The sequence below is a fragment of the Pelodiscus sinensis genome, chromosome 5, assembly GCF_049634645.1.
Source record: "Pelodiscus sinensis isolate JC-2024 chromosome 5, ASM4963464v1, whole genome shotgun sequence".
Classification (NCBI taxonomy): domain Eukaryota; kingdom Metazoa; phylum Chordata; order Testudines; family Trionychidae; genus Pelodiscus; species Pelodiscus sinensis.
Window position 1 is genome coordinate 104322310 of NC_134715.1, and position 15929 is coordinate 104338238.

At 40.9% G+C, this 15929-nt stretch overlaps 1 protein-coding gene across 5 annotated transcripts in view; it reads left to right on the plus strand.

Annotated features, from left to right (window-relative positions):
• Positions 1 to 15929, plus strand: part of KCNIP4 (potassium voltage-gated channel interacting protein 4) — a 581010-nt gene that overhangs the window by 472860 nt on the left and 92221 nt on the right. For 4 of the 5 annotated variants that reach the window (XM_075930664.1, XM_075930663.1, XM_075930666.1 and 1 more), the window contains exon 2: positions 5055 to 5179. In XM_075930664.1, coding sequence (XP_075786779.1) covers positions 5055 to 5179 — 125 coding nt within the window. The remainder of the gene's footprint in view (positions 1 to 5054; positions 5180 to 15929) is intronic. The other variant, XM_075930665.1, reaches the window with a different exon arrangement.

The following is a 15929-nucleotide window of genomic DNA, read 5'->3' on the forward strand; positions in this document are numbered from 1 at the left end:
TCTAGGTATACCACATCCACCGCTTCTCCCTTATCCACAAGACTCGTTATCCAATCAAAAAAAGCTATCAGATAGGTTTGACAGGATTTGTTCTTTACAAATCCATGCTGGCTGTTCCATATCACCTTACCACCTAACAAGTGTTTGCAGATGATTTCCTTAATTACTTGCTCCATTATCTTTCCTGGCACAGAAGTTAAACTAACTGGTCTGTAATTTCCTGGGTTGTTCTTATTTCTCTTTTTATAGATGGGCACTATATTTGCCCTTTTCCAGTTTTCTGGAATCTTTCCTGTCTCCTATGATTTTCCAAAGATGATAGCTAGAGGCTCAAATACCTCCTCTATCAGCTCCTTCAGTATTCTAGGATGCATTTCATCAGGCCCTGGTGACTTGCAGGCATCTAACTTTTCTAAGTGATTTTTAACTTGTTCTTTTTTTATTGTATCTTCTAAACCTACCCCTTTCCACTAGCATTCACTATGTTAGGCATTCCTTCATCAGATTTCTCGGTGAAGACCGAAACAAAGAAGTCATTAAGCATCTCTGCCATTTCCAAGTTTCCTGTTGCTGTTTCTCCCTCCTCACCGAGCTGTGGGCCTATCCTGTCCTTGGTCTTTCTCTTGCTTCTAATGTATTTATAAAAAGTCTTCTTGTTTCCCTTTATTCCTGTAGCTAGTTTGAGCTCATTTTGTGCCTTTGCCTTTCTAATCTTACCCTGCATTCCTGTGTTGATTGCCTATATTCATCCTTTGTAATTTGTCCTACTTTCCATTTTTTATATGACTCCTTTTTTATTTTTAGATCATGCAAGATCTCGTGGTTAAGCCAAGGTGGTTTTTTGCCATATTTTCTATCTTTCCTATGCAGCAGAATAGCTTGCTTTTGGGCCCTTAATAATGTTCCTTTGAAAAACTGCCAACTCTTCTCAGTTGTTTTTCCCCTCAGTCTTGATTCCCATGGGACCTTACCTATCAGCTCTCTGAGCTTACCAAAATCCGCCTTCCTGAAATCTATTGTCTCTATTTTGCTGTTCTCCCTTCTACCCTTCCTTAGGGTGTGTCTAGACTACCTAGTTTTGTTGACAAAAGTGGACTTTTGTCGACAAAACAATACCAGCGTCTACACTACCGCTGAGTTCTGTTGACATAACGTCGACAGAACTCCGCGGTTTTGTCGACGCTGATATACCTCATTTTACGAGGCAAAACACCTTCTGTCGACAGAGTTCTGTCGACAGAAGGTGTTATTGCCTGTAACACTGCGGCTTGCTTTGTCGACAGAACTCCATGTGTCTGGACGCTCTTTGTCGACGGAAGTTTTGTCGACAGTATCTGTCGACAAAACTTCCGTTGACAAAACGCGGTAGTCTAGACGTACCCTTAGAATTGTGAACTCTATGATTTCATGATCACTTGCACTCAAGCTGCCGTCCACTTTCAAATTCTCAACCAGTTCCTCCCTATTTGTTAAAAGCAAATCTAGAACACCTTCCCCCCAGTAGCTTTTTCATAAACTGTAGTCAGATAAAATGGCAGCATTTAGCAGAGTTGAGGAAACTGACTTAGATGGACTTAGTAGTGGCCTAAAGCTTTGCCCTAAAAGAATATTTAACTAAACTTAATCTATATCTTTACTGAACCTTCAGAAAGTTCACAGGAGTTGAGTTTTTACTTTTAAGCACCTTGCTTATGTACTTCACAGATTCTGCAAAAAATTGAAGTATTGAAAACCTGTGACCAAAAATTACTTTCACTATAGGAAGATGTGGTCTAAGGTAAAGCCTTGGGGAATCAGGATTCCTGTATTTTCCTCTTTGCTCTATCACACTTGTCTGAGGTTGGGCAAATCACTTTGGCCCTTCTTCTCCCACAAAATCTTTTCTCGGGTGTAGGAATCTTCCTATTTGGATCATATTGCAGGATTTTATTCTCTTATCCTCAGTTCTCCCATCTCTAAAGTGGGAATAACATTTACCTATCTTATGGAATGTTATTTTAGCTCTTAAATGTTTGTACAGTGCTTTGAGTTCCTTGTATGGAAAGCTAGATTAAAATGTCTTTGGGACAGCAAAGTGTTGTTCTAGCTATATGTTTGTACAGCATCTAGCAAAATGGGACCCCAGATCTTCATTACAAATAGTAATAACAATAAGAACAAAGAATAGTTATTTCTGTCTTGGCAGGAATCAACATGGCCCAAAGATTTAATAGCAGACCATATTCCTAAAGATTTCCAGATAAAGGAAAAATATAGATTTGCCTCCAAATTTATGCAAGTGGGCGAAACTATGACAATTTACCCATCACTTGTAATTAATGTACACACATAGGTTTTTTCCCGCCGGTATTGCTAAAGTGACACGCATGTAAAGCAAGGGCATGTTAAGTGAGCTGTGTGCCGATTACACACAACAGTGAGAGCTGTGCCTTCTCTCTGTATCCAATCAAAGTACTGTTACGGTTCAATCAGAATTCCCCACAGCATCTAATTATGCAAGCATTGTTAGCAAAAGTATCTTATCTTGGGAAACTGTCTTGGTTACGAAAATCTTGCAGCCTGCTGAGATTAAGGAGGCCCATTTGTGTGGCCAACTCAATAGCCTAGGTTACCCATCACTTAGCTATAACCAACAGCTTGCAAAGAGTCTGTGCACAATTAAGTTGCTTAAAATTGAGCTAACTACAGTCCTCCTCCTCTTTAGTACTGGATATGAGGTGTGCAGAGACACTACAGATTCCGGCATACGAAAGGTCCATCTTAATTTGAACAGAGGATGCTCATTATGGTATATATCATTGCCTCCTGGAAGCTTTAGTTAGTCTGTGTTTCAATTCAGTATTTCAGATGTTGATGGCTACATAGTACATGGCATATTTTGGCTGGATTTGGGCTTGGAACTTGCCTTTCAGCCGCCCTTACCATAAGTCTTGCTTCCGAGGCATCACCAAATGAGTTTCTCTGATGTTACAATTTTTTAAAATCTCTTTGAGGCAGCAAATCTGAAAATGACACCAAAAGCCAAGCGGCACAAATGAGATGGGGGAGGGGAGGGAGGAAGCTTGACCTAGTAAAGGTCACTCTTGTGAATTATTGTTGACAGGATTTTAATTTTTGTGAATTCATTCTTTTCTGTAGGTAGTCACTAAAGACTTCAGATATTACCATTTAAATGAAATAACACTGTTGTTATTTCATGACTGGCTGACTGAAACTTTTAAGATGAAGAATAATATTGAACAGTGAATAATGAATATTCTTGTCTACACAGGAATACCCTTATTTACATGATAATGCTGGTGTTTATATGAAGAATTGCCATTCTCCTAAGTATAGTAAATGATTTTTTTCAATGTGAGTGTTCCAGAATGCTGCCAAAAAAGAGGGCATAGCTGAAATAATCAGCTGTTTAAAATGTGAACTCATGTTTGTGAATGGTGTTACTACAGTGTTCTACCTGCTCTAGCTAAGGATACCATAGCACCTGAGCACCTCACAGTAATCAATGCATTTACCTTTATAATATCCCTTCAAAGTATTCACATTTTGCATATGGATTCTGAAGCACAGACGTGACTTGCCTGAGGTTACATAGAAGGGTCTGCAATGAACTGAGCCCTCATCTCCCAAGATCCAGGCTAGTGCCTTATCCATTGGACCATCTTTTCTCTTGTGGACACCAAAGCTATTTACATTTTTTTACTTTCTTCTGTAAAAGTTAGATCTTCTGTCTTTTGCCAGAAAACTAGGCAAAACTGTGTGATTATGTTTATGTATTGGGGGGGGCTGTTTTTTTAAACTGGGGTTTCATTTTTATTGGTGTTGAAATCAACTTCCTGAAGCCAGATTTCACACTGGCAGCTGGAAGTCACTATTGTAGCAAATGTCAGAACAAAAAAAAATGGCTTGTCGGGGAGAGATTCCTTAAGTGTAATACTATTTAAGGAATATAGTTTGATCATGGAAAAAATAGATGTAATAATGTTTCCTAGGAAGACTGAATGGGCACTGAGCCTTCTGAAACAATGTTTCTGCATTTTGTGTTTTGTATGATCTAAGAAGTGTTATGTATGTTTGTGTTTTGTTTTTTTGGCTCAGATTACATATCTATAGAGGGATCAACTATTACTCTAGAACAAGGTAGTGAATTTAATATATTTGTCCCTGGAGCACTACAGAAGTTTCACTCTGTGCTATGACTCTCAAAATACTGTGAAACAATTTAAAGATACCACCAACCACAGGTCTATTGCTGGCATCAGAGGCATGGAACAACGTTACGACTCTCGACTCAGTATTTGTCACATAAAGGCCATTGCCACAACTTTATTGAACTTTTTTTTAATTGTCAAACTTTAACTCAAACACATAAATCCAACCGTTATCTGGGAGAGTTCACTCCTTGTAAGCTCATGCTCTGTTGCAACCATTGAAGGTCTACATGTTCTCAAATTGGCAAATCCCCCATCTAGTTTCCCAACCACAAAAAGATAGGATTACCCAGGAGGCTGTTTTGTACCTGTATACAGCAATAAAGCTTACCCTCAGAAATGAAACACCGATCCTGTTATGTCTTACAGAATTCCCAATGCCACCTTCATCTTTAGGGCAACATTTACATGCTCCAGCCAAAAGTTGCAACACCCATTCGTTAACTAATCAGTGGGTCAGCAGAAGATTCCTGGAGTCAGTGCTACTTTGTGAAACTTGGGTTATTTTGGCTTTCATAAAATCATTAGCATTAGAGGTGGTGAAGACCTATTAAGGAGGTTGTGCATAACCATGCAGGATTTTTCCTTGACATGTCTTGATGTTGTTTAATATTTATATTTTGGTGGTGTTTGGATCTGGTCATTAGGATTGGGTCCATATAGTGCTATCCAGCCATAGAAGTAAACACAATCCTTGCCCTGTTAGCTCACAATCCCATTACACTTCAATGTTGTAAATGGCTTTTTCCTAAAGAGTTTGTTGGGGGGTTTTTTGTATTTATAAAATGAACAAATATTTCTATGTCACATATATTCTTCTTGAACTTTCTTTCTGTTCTGTAGACAGCGTAGAAGATGAAATGGAAATGGCCACCGTGCGGCATCGGCCTGAGACTCTTGAATTGCTGGAAGCACAGAGCAAATTCACAAAGAAGGAACTTCAGATCCTGTATAGAGGATTCAAGAATGTAAGCACTTTCTTTCTGACTTTATTTCACTTAAATAGCATGTGTAACCCTCAACAAAATCAGAAATGGTATATGATTGGAATGCAAAATGAAAGTGTTCGTGATGTAAGTAACAAGATACTATCAGCTGGTCAATTTAGCAAAAAGCAAAACAAATCCCAAACAAACAAAAACTACATTTGTCATAAACAAGATAAGATGTTCAAGGAACACATAAGCTTGACTGTTCAATGTGAAAGAGGGTTTTATTGTTTGTGGTTAAGTTCTGAGAGACATGCACTAACATCATATACAAAAGTTTGCTTACTGAGAAATAAAGTCTATGCCAAACTCTAGACCAAAAAACATCAACACTTGGTAGAAGTTCTGATCCAAAATGGGCTCAGGCACCAGGTTATGATCCTTCTTCAAACTGTGTGAAAGTTTGGATATGGATTGGGATCTAAACTTTGCAGCCCATCTCAAAATTTAGTAGATGTACTGTTTTAGAGACTAAAATGGATAAATGAAAAGAAGTGTCGTTAGCCCTCAGAACTCATATTCTTGTTCTCTTAACTGTGCTGCTGATTTGCAGTGTCATTTTCAGCAAGTTACTTAATCTCTGTTTGGATCATTTTACTCATCAGGATTATATCATCTACCTCAGGGTATGTCTACACTAGCCCCCTAGCTCGAACTAGGGAGGCTAATGTAGGCATTCGAAGTTGCAAAGGAAGCCCGGGATTTAAATATCCTGGGCTTTATTTGCATCTTCCCGTCTGGGCACCATTTTTAAGTCCCCTTAGTCCAAACTAACTGCCTGCGGCTACATGTGGCAGTCAAACGTTAACTCAAACTAAGTCCTTAGTTCGAGTTAACTGTTACACCTTGTGGATGTTACGCCCTGCTTCTCTCCTACTTATTTTGGGTCTGCACATCCTAAACTCAAAACTCCGGTCATCTGAAGAAGTGGGTTGTGCCCATGAAAGCTCACGATACCATCTACATATTTTGTTAGTCTATAAAGTGCTACCAGACCATTTGTTGTTTTTTCTGTACAGACTAACTTGGCTATGCCCTGAAGTTTCTGTCCTTATACTAGTTATTTTAACATGCATAAATTAGTCATCTTTAACCAAAGACATGAGTCTTGTTTCTTCACTATCTTCTTGTACCTTATTATATTATTTACACTTGTGAAAAGTGGTTATCAAACATCAAATCAAGATGATAGTATTTTGCACAAGCTAAATCAGATGGCGTAACATGCATCTGAAAATAGTTATTGCGTCACTGAGTGGAATTAAGCTATTTCTGAGTCTGGGTGACATCTAAATCCACCTTAAAGTATCAAGAGGTGTATTTTTTATGTTTTTGTTATGCATTATTTCCATTTGGTTCCACCATTAAAGGAATGTTTTATATGGCATTATATACAACTAACTTTGAGCCAAGATGCTTGATTTTGAATGAGCTTTAATAATATGAATTTGAGTTGCTCACCAGTTCAGATGAATGCAAAAATGATTCAACTTTCATTTATGGCCTTTTTGATTTAGTTTTTCTTTTGACCTTCACTTGGCATTTATTATAAAAATGAAATTCAAGAAGTTAGATGCATTGCCACTAATAGCATACTGATAGCACAATGACAAAATGTAGCATTAAAAATACTTTTTAGTGGTAGGCACTCAGAAGAAATAGCAAGTCTTACAGCTTTCATATAATCTGTAATGAAAGAAGTGCAGTAGAAATTTCTTTTAAACAAAAAGTTTTCAGTGAAAAATCCAAATGCAAATAAAATGCAGCCAGACCCTGAGGGCATCCTGACCAAATATCATTCCTGACATCAGTAGATATCTGCCATTGGTGTGGTTGTGATTAATAGTGATAGCTCTTAAAAGCTTTCCAGCTTCTTTAGATAACTAGAGAACATTGTCTTGTTCTTCACAGTATTCTCTAGCTATTACAAATCCTGAGGTGATGTTCTCTAATTATCTAAGGCATAATTGGAAAGGTTTTAAGAGCTACCACTCTAAGGTGAGCAAATTGAGGCTTCCTATATGTTTCCAAAAGAGCAATTTCTAGTTCTTTGAGTATTTCTGGACCTGAATATTTTTTTCAACACAGAACCATTTATGTAAAAAAATCTCAGCTATCAGGAAATAGTACGAGTATTATCAATATAGCCTAAAATGGGAATTCCTTCTCTAATACTTATTTTCCCCATTTACATCAAGATACATCAAATATGTTTTATCACAGTAATATATCTCCTGGTTCCTTCCTCAGATGTTTCATTCTCTTGCCATTCATGATAATCCAAGAAATGCAAGTTGTGAATATCCTGAGTTAATGAGCATGAGCTGTAGTTTTTCTTCATACATGGTGAAATTATCAGTGTCTCCAAAACTACTGCAATGGATGTCTCAGGCTTACAGACTGTTAGAGAAGTGAGCAAAGCAACAGATGCTAGCCCAAGTCACAGAATTCAGAACTGGATTCTTTCCAAAGTTCACAGTTGCATCTGGGGTCTTGTTTAATCTATTCTAGTAATAAATTTTAGCTGCAAAGTGCTGAGGCCCCTGATCCCCACCTTCCTCATCACATGAGTGGGTTAAGTGCACCTCCAATACAGAAAAACAATGAGTGTGTCTCTACACTGCACTGTTATTTTGAGATAACTAGTGTTATTTTGAAGTAACAATGTGAGCATCTACACAACCATTCCCGTATTTCAAAATTATTTTGAAATAATGGACATCTTATTCCGAATCTGTAAACCTCATTCTACGTGGAATAATGCCTATTTTGAAATAAGGCATGTGCAGACGCTGTACTGATGCTATTTCGAAGTAGCCCCTCACCAGGGCCATTCTAAGTTATTCATCCCCAATGCCTCCTGGGGCTCTAAATCAAGATAGCATATCTACATTAGGGAAGCCTGTGTCGGACTAATTTTGACGCTTTCCTGGAGTATAAATGTGCTATTTCTAAATAAGCCATTTTGGAACAACTGTTCCAGAATAGTTTATTTAGAAATAGTCATGCAGTGTAGACATGCCCTTAGAAACTAACAAATATATTAGATCATGAGCTTTTAGGGGGCACTTTATCTGATGAGTTGGAGTAGAAATTACAGAATCCAAGGTATGTATATAATACAAAAGCAATTACCTGTCAACTATAGGACCAGTGTTAATGAAGCCCATTAAGATAGGCATTTGATGAGGAAAAGCGAATGTCAAAGGCTGGGGAATTGCCTTTGTAGTGTGTTAACCAGTTCATATCTTTCTTCAAGCCCAAGTTGATTTTCACATCAAATGCTATCTATCACATCAAATTTCCATTTGTCAAATGGAATACCTAGAAACCATCTACTTCAAGACAGACCCAAGAAAACCAACAATAGAACACCACTTGTCATCACCTACAACCCCCAACTTAAACCTGTCCAACACATTATCAAGAAACTACAGCCTATATTGGAACAGGATACCATACTCAAAGAGGCTCTGGGAGACAGACCCATAGTCTCCTATAGACAACCACCTAACCTCAAGATGATTCTTACCAACCACCACAGGACATACCACACTAATACCAACCCTGGTACCTTCCCTTGCAACAAACCCCGTTGCCAGCTTTGTCCACATATTCATTCTGCTGATACCATTATTGGACCTAACCAAGTGAGTTATAAGATCAAGAACACATATTCCTGCGCATCCAGAAATATAATCTACGCTATCATGTGCCGAAAGTGTCCGTCTGCTATGTACATTGGACAAACATCTCAGACACTTCGCCAAAGGATTAATGCCCACAAAACAGATATTAGACAAGATCACAAAGAGAAAACAGTTTCTTGCCACTTTAACCAGAAAGGACACTCTCTAAATGACTTAGCCACCTGCATTCTGCTACAAAGACCTTTTACATCTGCACTTGAAAGGGAATCCTCTGAACTGTCATTCATGTTAAAATTCGACACTTACCAACAAGGACTTAACAAGTCTTTGAACTTTCTCACCCATTATCAAGACAGTTTCCCCAATTATCACCTGTAATACCATTAACTCACAAACATCCCACTCTCCCTACCTTTAATATCAGCAATTCACAGACACTTACCTTCCTTCCTCCCCCTTCCCACCCCCCCGCATCCTCCTTCTGTTCTGCAATGTGATTTGTCCTTTTCATATTTGTTCATTTTTTTTAAATTGTATCCTTTGGTATATATGGTTGTGACTACTTTCTTCCACTATTTGATCTGAGGAAGTGGGTCTGGCCCACGAAAGCTCATCATCTAATAAACCATCTTGTTAGTCTTTAAAGTGCTACATTGTCCTGCATTTTGCTTCAACTACCCCAGACTAACACGGCTACATTTCTATCACCATTTGTCAAATGGAATTCAAGCAGCTTTAGTGCATACTGAAACAAAAAACAGGACTATGTAGCACTTTAAAGACTAACAAGATGGTTTATTAGGTGATGAGCTTTCGTGGGCCAGACTCACTTCCTCAGATCAAACAGTGGAAGAAAATTGGCACAACCATATATTTGTGCCAAAATTGTGCCAATTGTCTTCCACTATTTGATCTGAGGAAGTGGGTCTGGACCAGGAAAGCTCATCACCTAATAAACCATCTTGTTAGTCTTTAAAGTGCTACATAGTCCTGTTTTTTGCTTCAGCTACACTAGACTAACACAGCTACATTTCTATTAGTGCATACTGGACACTGATGCTATCATCAGAATGCTCTCTACAGATTTGACTCTGGATGTTCTTGCCCCTGTGCTCATTGGCTGTTTGCTCCAACCACACCCCACATAATGTATCTTTCTCTCCTCCTGCCTTCTATGTTCTTCTCCTTCCTTGTCTCCCTCTTCTCCCCTGCCCCATCCCCCTTGCCTATCTCCCTGCAGTCCCCACCTGCTTTCTTTGTGTTTCCCTTTACCAAATCTCCCCCTAACAAAACTGCTCACACATGAGGCACTAACATGACATTTGCAAACCATAGCTTTGCTTCTTTCCATTTCTCCATACCTTGTCTGTTGTGTAAACTCAGGGTTTGTTGAATGGAAAAGTTGTATTGGCATAAGCTAAATTGTGAATTTAAATCAACATAATTATACTAATGTAACACATGCACACCTGGTCTTGGAAATTGTTATTCTTATAAAAAGGAAACAATGTTTTTTTCAGTTTAACTTATGTTGCTATATAGACGGGAGGTAAGTCAATTTACTTACTGTACTACAGAATCCCCCTATCTGACTTGGAGTATTTGCAGAGACCATGAATTGCTATCTTTGCAAGAGCTTGATTTAGTACAGAAATCCTCTAAATGCTAAAAGTTGACATTGTAATAGGATTCACTTTCTTTTGCTTCTTAGGAATCCAGTACCAGTCTTTACCATAAGATAGGTATGCACAGAGACAATTAATAATTTAAAATACCTTTTTACTAGTAACTCTTAGTTACTCTTATCCAAAGATAAACTCTTATAGTACAGCAGTTTTAATGTACTCTAGTGAGACTAACATCACTAACTAAAGATTTCTTATTTTCCGTTAGTGTGAAAAATGCAACACAGGATCTAATCCCTTCCAATCCCTGTATTTATTTTGTGACTTCTGACAATCAGAAATTTTCTGTTTCCACATAGGCCCACCGTGGATATTACATTTACAGTTAAATAAAACATTTAGTTGTACCACATAACCTGATATTTCAGCATCCTCCTGTATAACATCAAATAAGAAAGGGAAAAAATCTTGACAATAACTGTAACTGTGGAATCACACACTCTCTCTCATTCAATGATGTAATATACCTCCCAGAGACATTTTGCCTCCAGTCTGCAATTCCTCGTCTATGCTGTTTTCTCAGTTTCAATCCCACTAACATCTGTAAAATTATAGAAAGCTATATTGAGATCCAGCTCACTTTTCAGTCTGGTTCACCCTGAACAGTTCTATTTCTCCTTGCACAGCTAGGCTGGATCTGACTGGTGCTCACACTGTCTGCTAATTTTGTAACTCTGCTAGAACTGACAAGTGATTGAGCAGGAGCTTACAGTTTCTAATTAAGGGAATGTGTGTATACATGCCTGAATGTCTGCCCTTAATGCAGCCTTCCACCTTAGTTTTAAAACAGCAACTGAGTATGGTTAACAGCTTTTTGCACTCCCTCTAACATGCTAAAATAGCAGCTACTTCTTTGCAATTACTCAAGGCTCTATACTGCCACCTTGATGGGAATGTTTCTGTATCAACTTAGTGCAAGTTGAAATAGCTGTTTTAATTACAGAAATAGATTTTTCAGGTTGAACACCATGAAATAAGAAAAAAATGGATTATATTTAGGAATTGTTTTAAGGTAAATCCAAAATAACCACTCTTAGATCAGAATAAAAGTGTTCAGTTTAACCCTGGTATGGTAGAACAATAACAGTTTTACCATCTATACTGGTTTAGCTAAACTTTCCTGTAAACAAGTCTCAGAGGGGTAACAGTGGTAGTCTGTAACTTTAAAAATGAGTAGTCTTATAGCACCTTAGGGTATGTCTACACTGCCACCCTAGTTCGAACTAGGGTGGCTAATGTAAGCATTCAAACTTGCAAATGAAGCCTGGGATTTAAATATCCCGGGCTTCATTTGCATGTTCCCGGGCGGGTGCCATTTTAAAATGCCCGTAATTCGAACTATCTGCCCGCGGCTACACACGGCATGGACTAGGGAGTTCGAATTAAAGCTCCTAATTCCACATGTTGTGGCCTCCCCAGACGAACTACCGTTATTCCTCCTGCATGGGGGGCCTGTCAGTATCCAGGAGGCCCTGTGGGAGAGCATCCACCCCGAGGAGCACTCGGGCCTCTCTGGTCTACCCACTGGGGGTTTGTGCTTCATTCCTCCCTCACGTCCTTCCACTTACCCCTCCATAACCCCCCTTCCTGATGTCTGGTGAGACTGGGGAAAGGAGGCGGGAGGAGGAGGAGAGAAAGTGGGAGAAGGGAGGGGGAAAACTGGGAGGAGGGAGCTGGAATGGGGAAGCAAGGGGAACAAGGGGAAGGGGAAGCTCAGAGCTCAGGGGTTGGGGTCTCTCTGGGCCAACTGTCTCCCAGCACAGCACGGATGGGGAGGAGGGTGTGGAGGTTGAAGTGGGGGGTGGGGATTGAGGAGGGGGGTGTGGAGGTTGAGAGGCAGGAGGGGGAGAAGGAGTGGCCGGAGGGGGAAAAGGAGTGGAAGGAGGAGTGGGAGCTGGGGAGGCAGCAGGCATTGGAATGGCACGAGGCAGCATGTGCTGCACCAGGGTCTGCAGATGGGCACAGATGGCACGACCCTGGGCAAGCAGCTCCCGCCAGAACGCTGGGTAATCCTGCACCCACTGCTCCTTGGTGTGGTGCAGGGCTCACAGGGCCCCCAAGTGCTGGTCTCAGTACCCCTACAGTGTTGCGGTGGACCTGCTGAACCCTCGGGTGTGGGAGGATGTCCCAAGAAGGGTGGTGCACCCTTCTTGCGCAGCTGGTGCAGCTGTGGAGTAAGAAGAGAAGTGGTCAGTTCTCCCTGGGGACACAGTGGATGAAGCCCAGTCCCCCTCTGCGAGGTGAGGATGACTGTGCCCTGCACCATCAGAGCCGCTATCCTCGGGAGTGGGAGCTGCCCCAAGACCGCACCCATGCCCCTGTGCTGTGTATAGTGCGGCCGAGGTGGGGGCAAAATGTCCCCTGCCTCTGTGTAGAGGGGGCTTGTGAAAGGAGGGTATCCTGCTGTGTCCCGCCCCGGGGTCAGGTGCGTATAAGGTCTCTTCACACACATGTGGCTATCAGGCAATGGCCCGTGTGTGGCATGCAGCTGGAGCCACCTGCCCAGGGGTGGCACGGCATGTGCACAGGTTGCTGCATGATCCATGGTAAGCAAGGCCCACATGCGCAGTCCGTGGTCTGTCTCCCCACCCCCCGTCCTCAGGAAGGGGACAGTGATGGCACTCACATGTTGTGGCCTCCCCAGATGACCCTGGTGACTCAGCTTCTGGGACAGCTCAGGGGTCCTGTCGGCGTGGCACCCTCTCTGGTGGCTCCTGCGATGGCTCCTCTGCACCCTGGTCAGGGCCCTCTGCTCCCAGATTGGTGCCCCCCCCGGGGAGGCACGGACTGTCCCACCCCCCATTATGCAGTCTGGGGCATCAAAATGGAGACAAGTGTCTGCCCCTGTATGGAAGCTACCCCGTGTAGCCCTAGCATACGCCTGCCACAGCTCTTTAATTTTCATGCGCATCTGCTCCTGGGTACGCATGTGTCCTTTGGTGGCCATGGAGGCAGCTATGCGGCCCTACACAGCGGCGTTCCTCCATCTAGTGTGGAGATCATGGACATTGGAGGCCTCATCCCAAACCTCAATGAGGTCCATGATCTCCGCACTAGTCCAGGAGGGTGCCTGCTGGCTCCTGGGAGCTGGGGGAGTGGGCGGTGGACAGCTGGCTGGCACTGGCTGCCTGGATCATTGTGCGGCCACTGTGTCAGGGGCAGCGACTGCTAGCAGGCCTGGCTCTGGCATGTGCAGGTGGCCAGAGTCTACCTCTTTAAGGGCTCCAGGGCTGAGGGAGAGGAGAGGAGTTTTCCTGGTTTGGCCCAGAGTGGCCACCAGGGGAAACTGGGAAGGGCTGGAGGCCCTCTTTCGAAATAAGCATCTACACAGTACTTATTTCGATTTAGCTATTTCGAATTTGGCCTTATTCCTCGTAGAATGAGGTATACCAAATTTGAAATAAACGCTCCTCTATTTTGAATTTATTTCGAAATAGCGGTTTGCATGTGTAGACACTATTGAAGTTAATTCAAAATTAAGGTGTTACAGGACTACTCATTATTTTTCCTGTACAGTCAAACTTTAGATTGTAAGCACTTTAAGAAAGGGATTATCTACTACTTTGTCTTTCTACTGTGCCTCAAATGACCATATCCAATCATCGCTTGGCCTCCAGACATTATCATAATACAACTTATAATAGTATAACATCAAAGCTGGGAAGAAGTATAAGGGTATGATACTAAACAACCACAATGCATTTCTATTATGGTAATATATATAACATGAAAAATTTCAATATAATCCTCTTGAAATCCATATCTGAATAGAATTTTTAATTGTAAATGCCTTTTGTGCATCAAAAATTATGTACTGTTCATGTAAAGTATAATTGTTGTCTATGAATTTTTAAGTGCATTTTTACTTTATACAATGCAGTTCTCAGTTTATCCCAATACTGAAGGAGGGACTAAGGTATTGGATTCCAGTCATGATAGAAATAAAATGTAATGTGCTGTATAATAATGCCCACTGTGTGCTTGCAAGCTACTTCCATATTTCGGCTTGAGTGTATCTGAGCAAAATATTATCTGAATCCAGTGTTTCTGTAATGTGCATGACATTTAAAAGTTTTGGGCAATTACTTTGTTGTTGTTGTTTAATTAAAAATTAAGTAAGCCTTCAAAGACTTTTTAATCAATTGGATTTCCTTATGCAAGCAAATTACAGTAAGCTGTACAATGATCGTCCCAGTTGAGATTCACAACATCACAGCACCCATCATAGAATAATTCATGTAGTAGAAGCAGAAAGTCAAGGAATGAGTCTTTAGGACTTTATATGGATGCTTTGATTGCTTGAGAGAGAATTACTCTGGTAGAACATCACCTCTGCTGCAATGTTAGAGAGAGAGAGAGAGAGAAGTAGAGGATGATTATACAAAAAGGGCCAGACGCCCTCATATAATGTTCTAGGAAGGGGTTGTTTGGGTCATGGCCATGGCCACTAGGACGGGCGAGAGATGAAAGGAAATGTGAGGGAGAGGGTGATGATCCCTCAGATGGGATAACAGCTGTGAGAAGGATATGTACTGTGGGAGGACTTAGGCCTATGTTCAGTAATTTAGAAATTTTAAAGATTTTACATTATCACTGAAAAATTAGCTTAATGGAAGTCTCAGGCCTCTCCAGGCTCCAAAGATTTTCCCCAGCATTCTGGATTCACAATCTTCCTGGAGTGTTGTTGATGAATTGTTGCTCAGCTACCATCACAGTGGGACCTCTCCATTTTCTATTTGGCTTCCTGTCTTCCCATTTGTTGTAAATTGAAATTGTGATTGCTGCAATCATTAACCTTTCAAACCAATGGCTCTGTGGCATTCCTAGTACAAATGGCACTTCACAGTAAATTGCCTGGTCTATCAAGCATGTACTCAGCATGTGAACATTCTTTTTCTTTTGTCTATTAATAAGTCTCTCACAGCTTTCAGCCACTGCATATTTCTATGTAAAAAATACTTAGAGCTGGTCTCTGCTGGAAATTTACATCTGCACAGTTGTCTCTCTGAGGTGAGACAAATCCATACCCCTAAAAAAGAGAGAAACAGTTATCCTAACCAAATCGTCAGTGTAGACAGCATTGTGTCTGTTGTACTAATAAATATATCAGAAAGCTACCAGAGGGTCAGGGAAATATAGATAGCTTTTTAATGTGTGTCAGTAGTGAAACATATGCAACATAGGGTCTTTTTAGGGGAAAAGGTGAAACGTTGCGTTTATTAAAAACATTTATTAAGAATGCGATAGTACAGCCACTAACTAGGATATGTTCACATACACACACACACAATAGTTTCCAGTCTGCTGTTTAAATCAGCCTACTGGCCAGATAGGCAGAGCAAGGGAGGAGTGGGGCTCTATCAGTCCACACCTATGCTCCAGGACTTTGGCAGG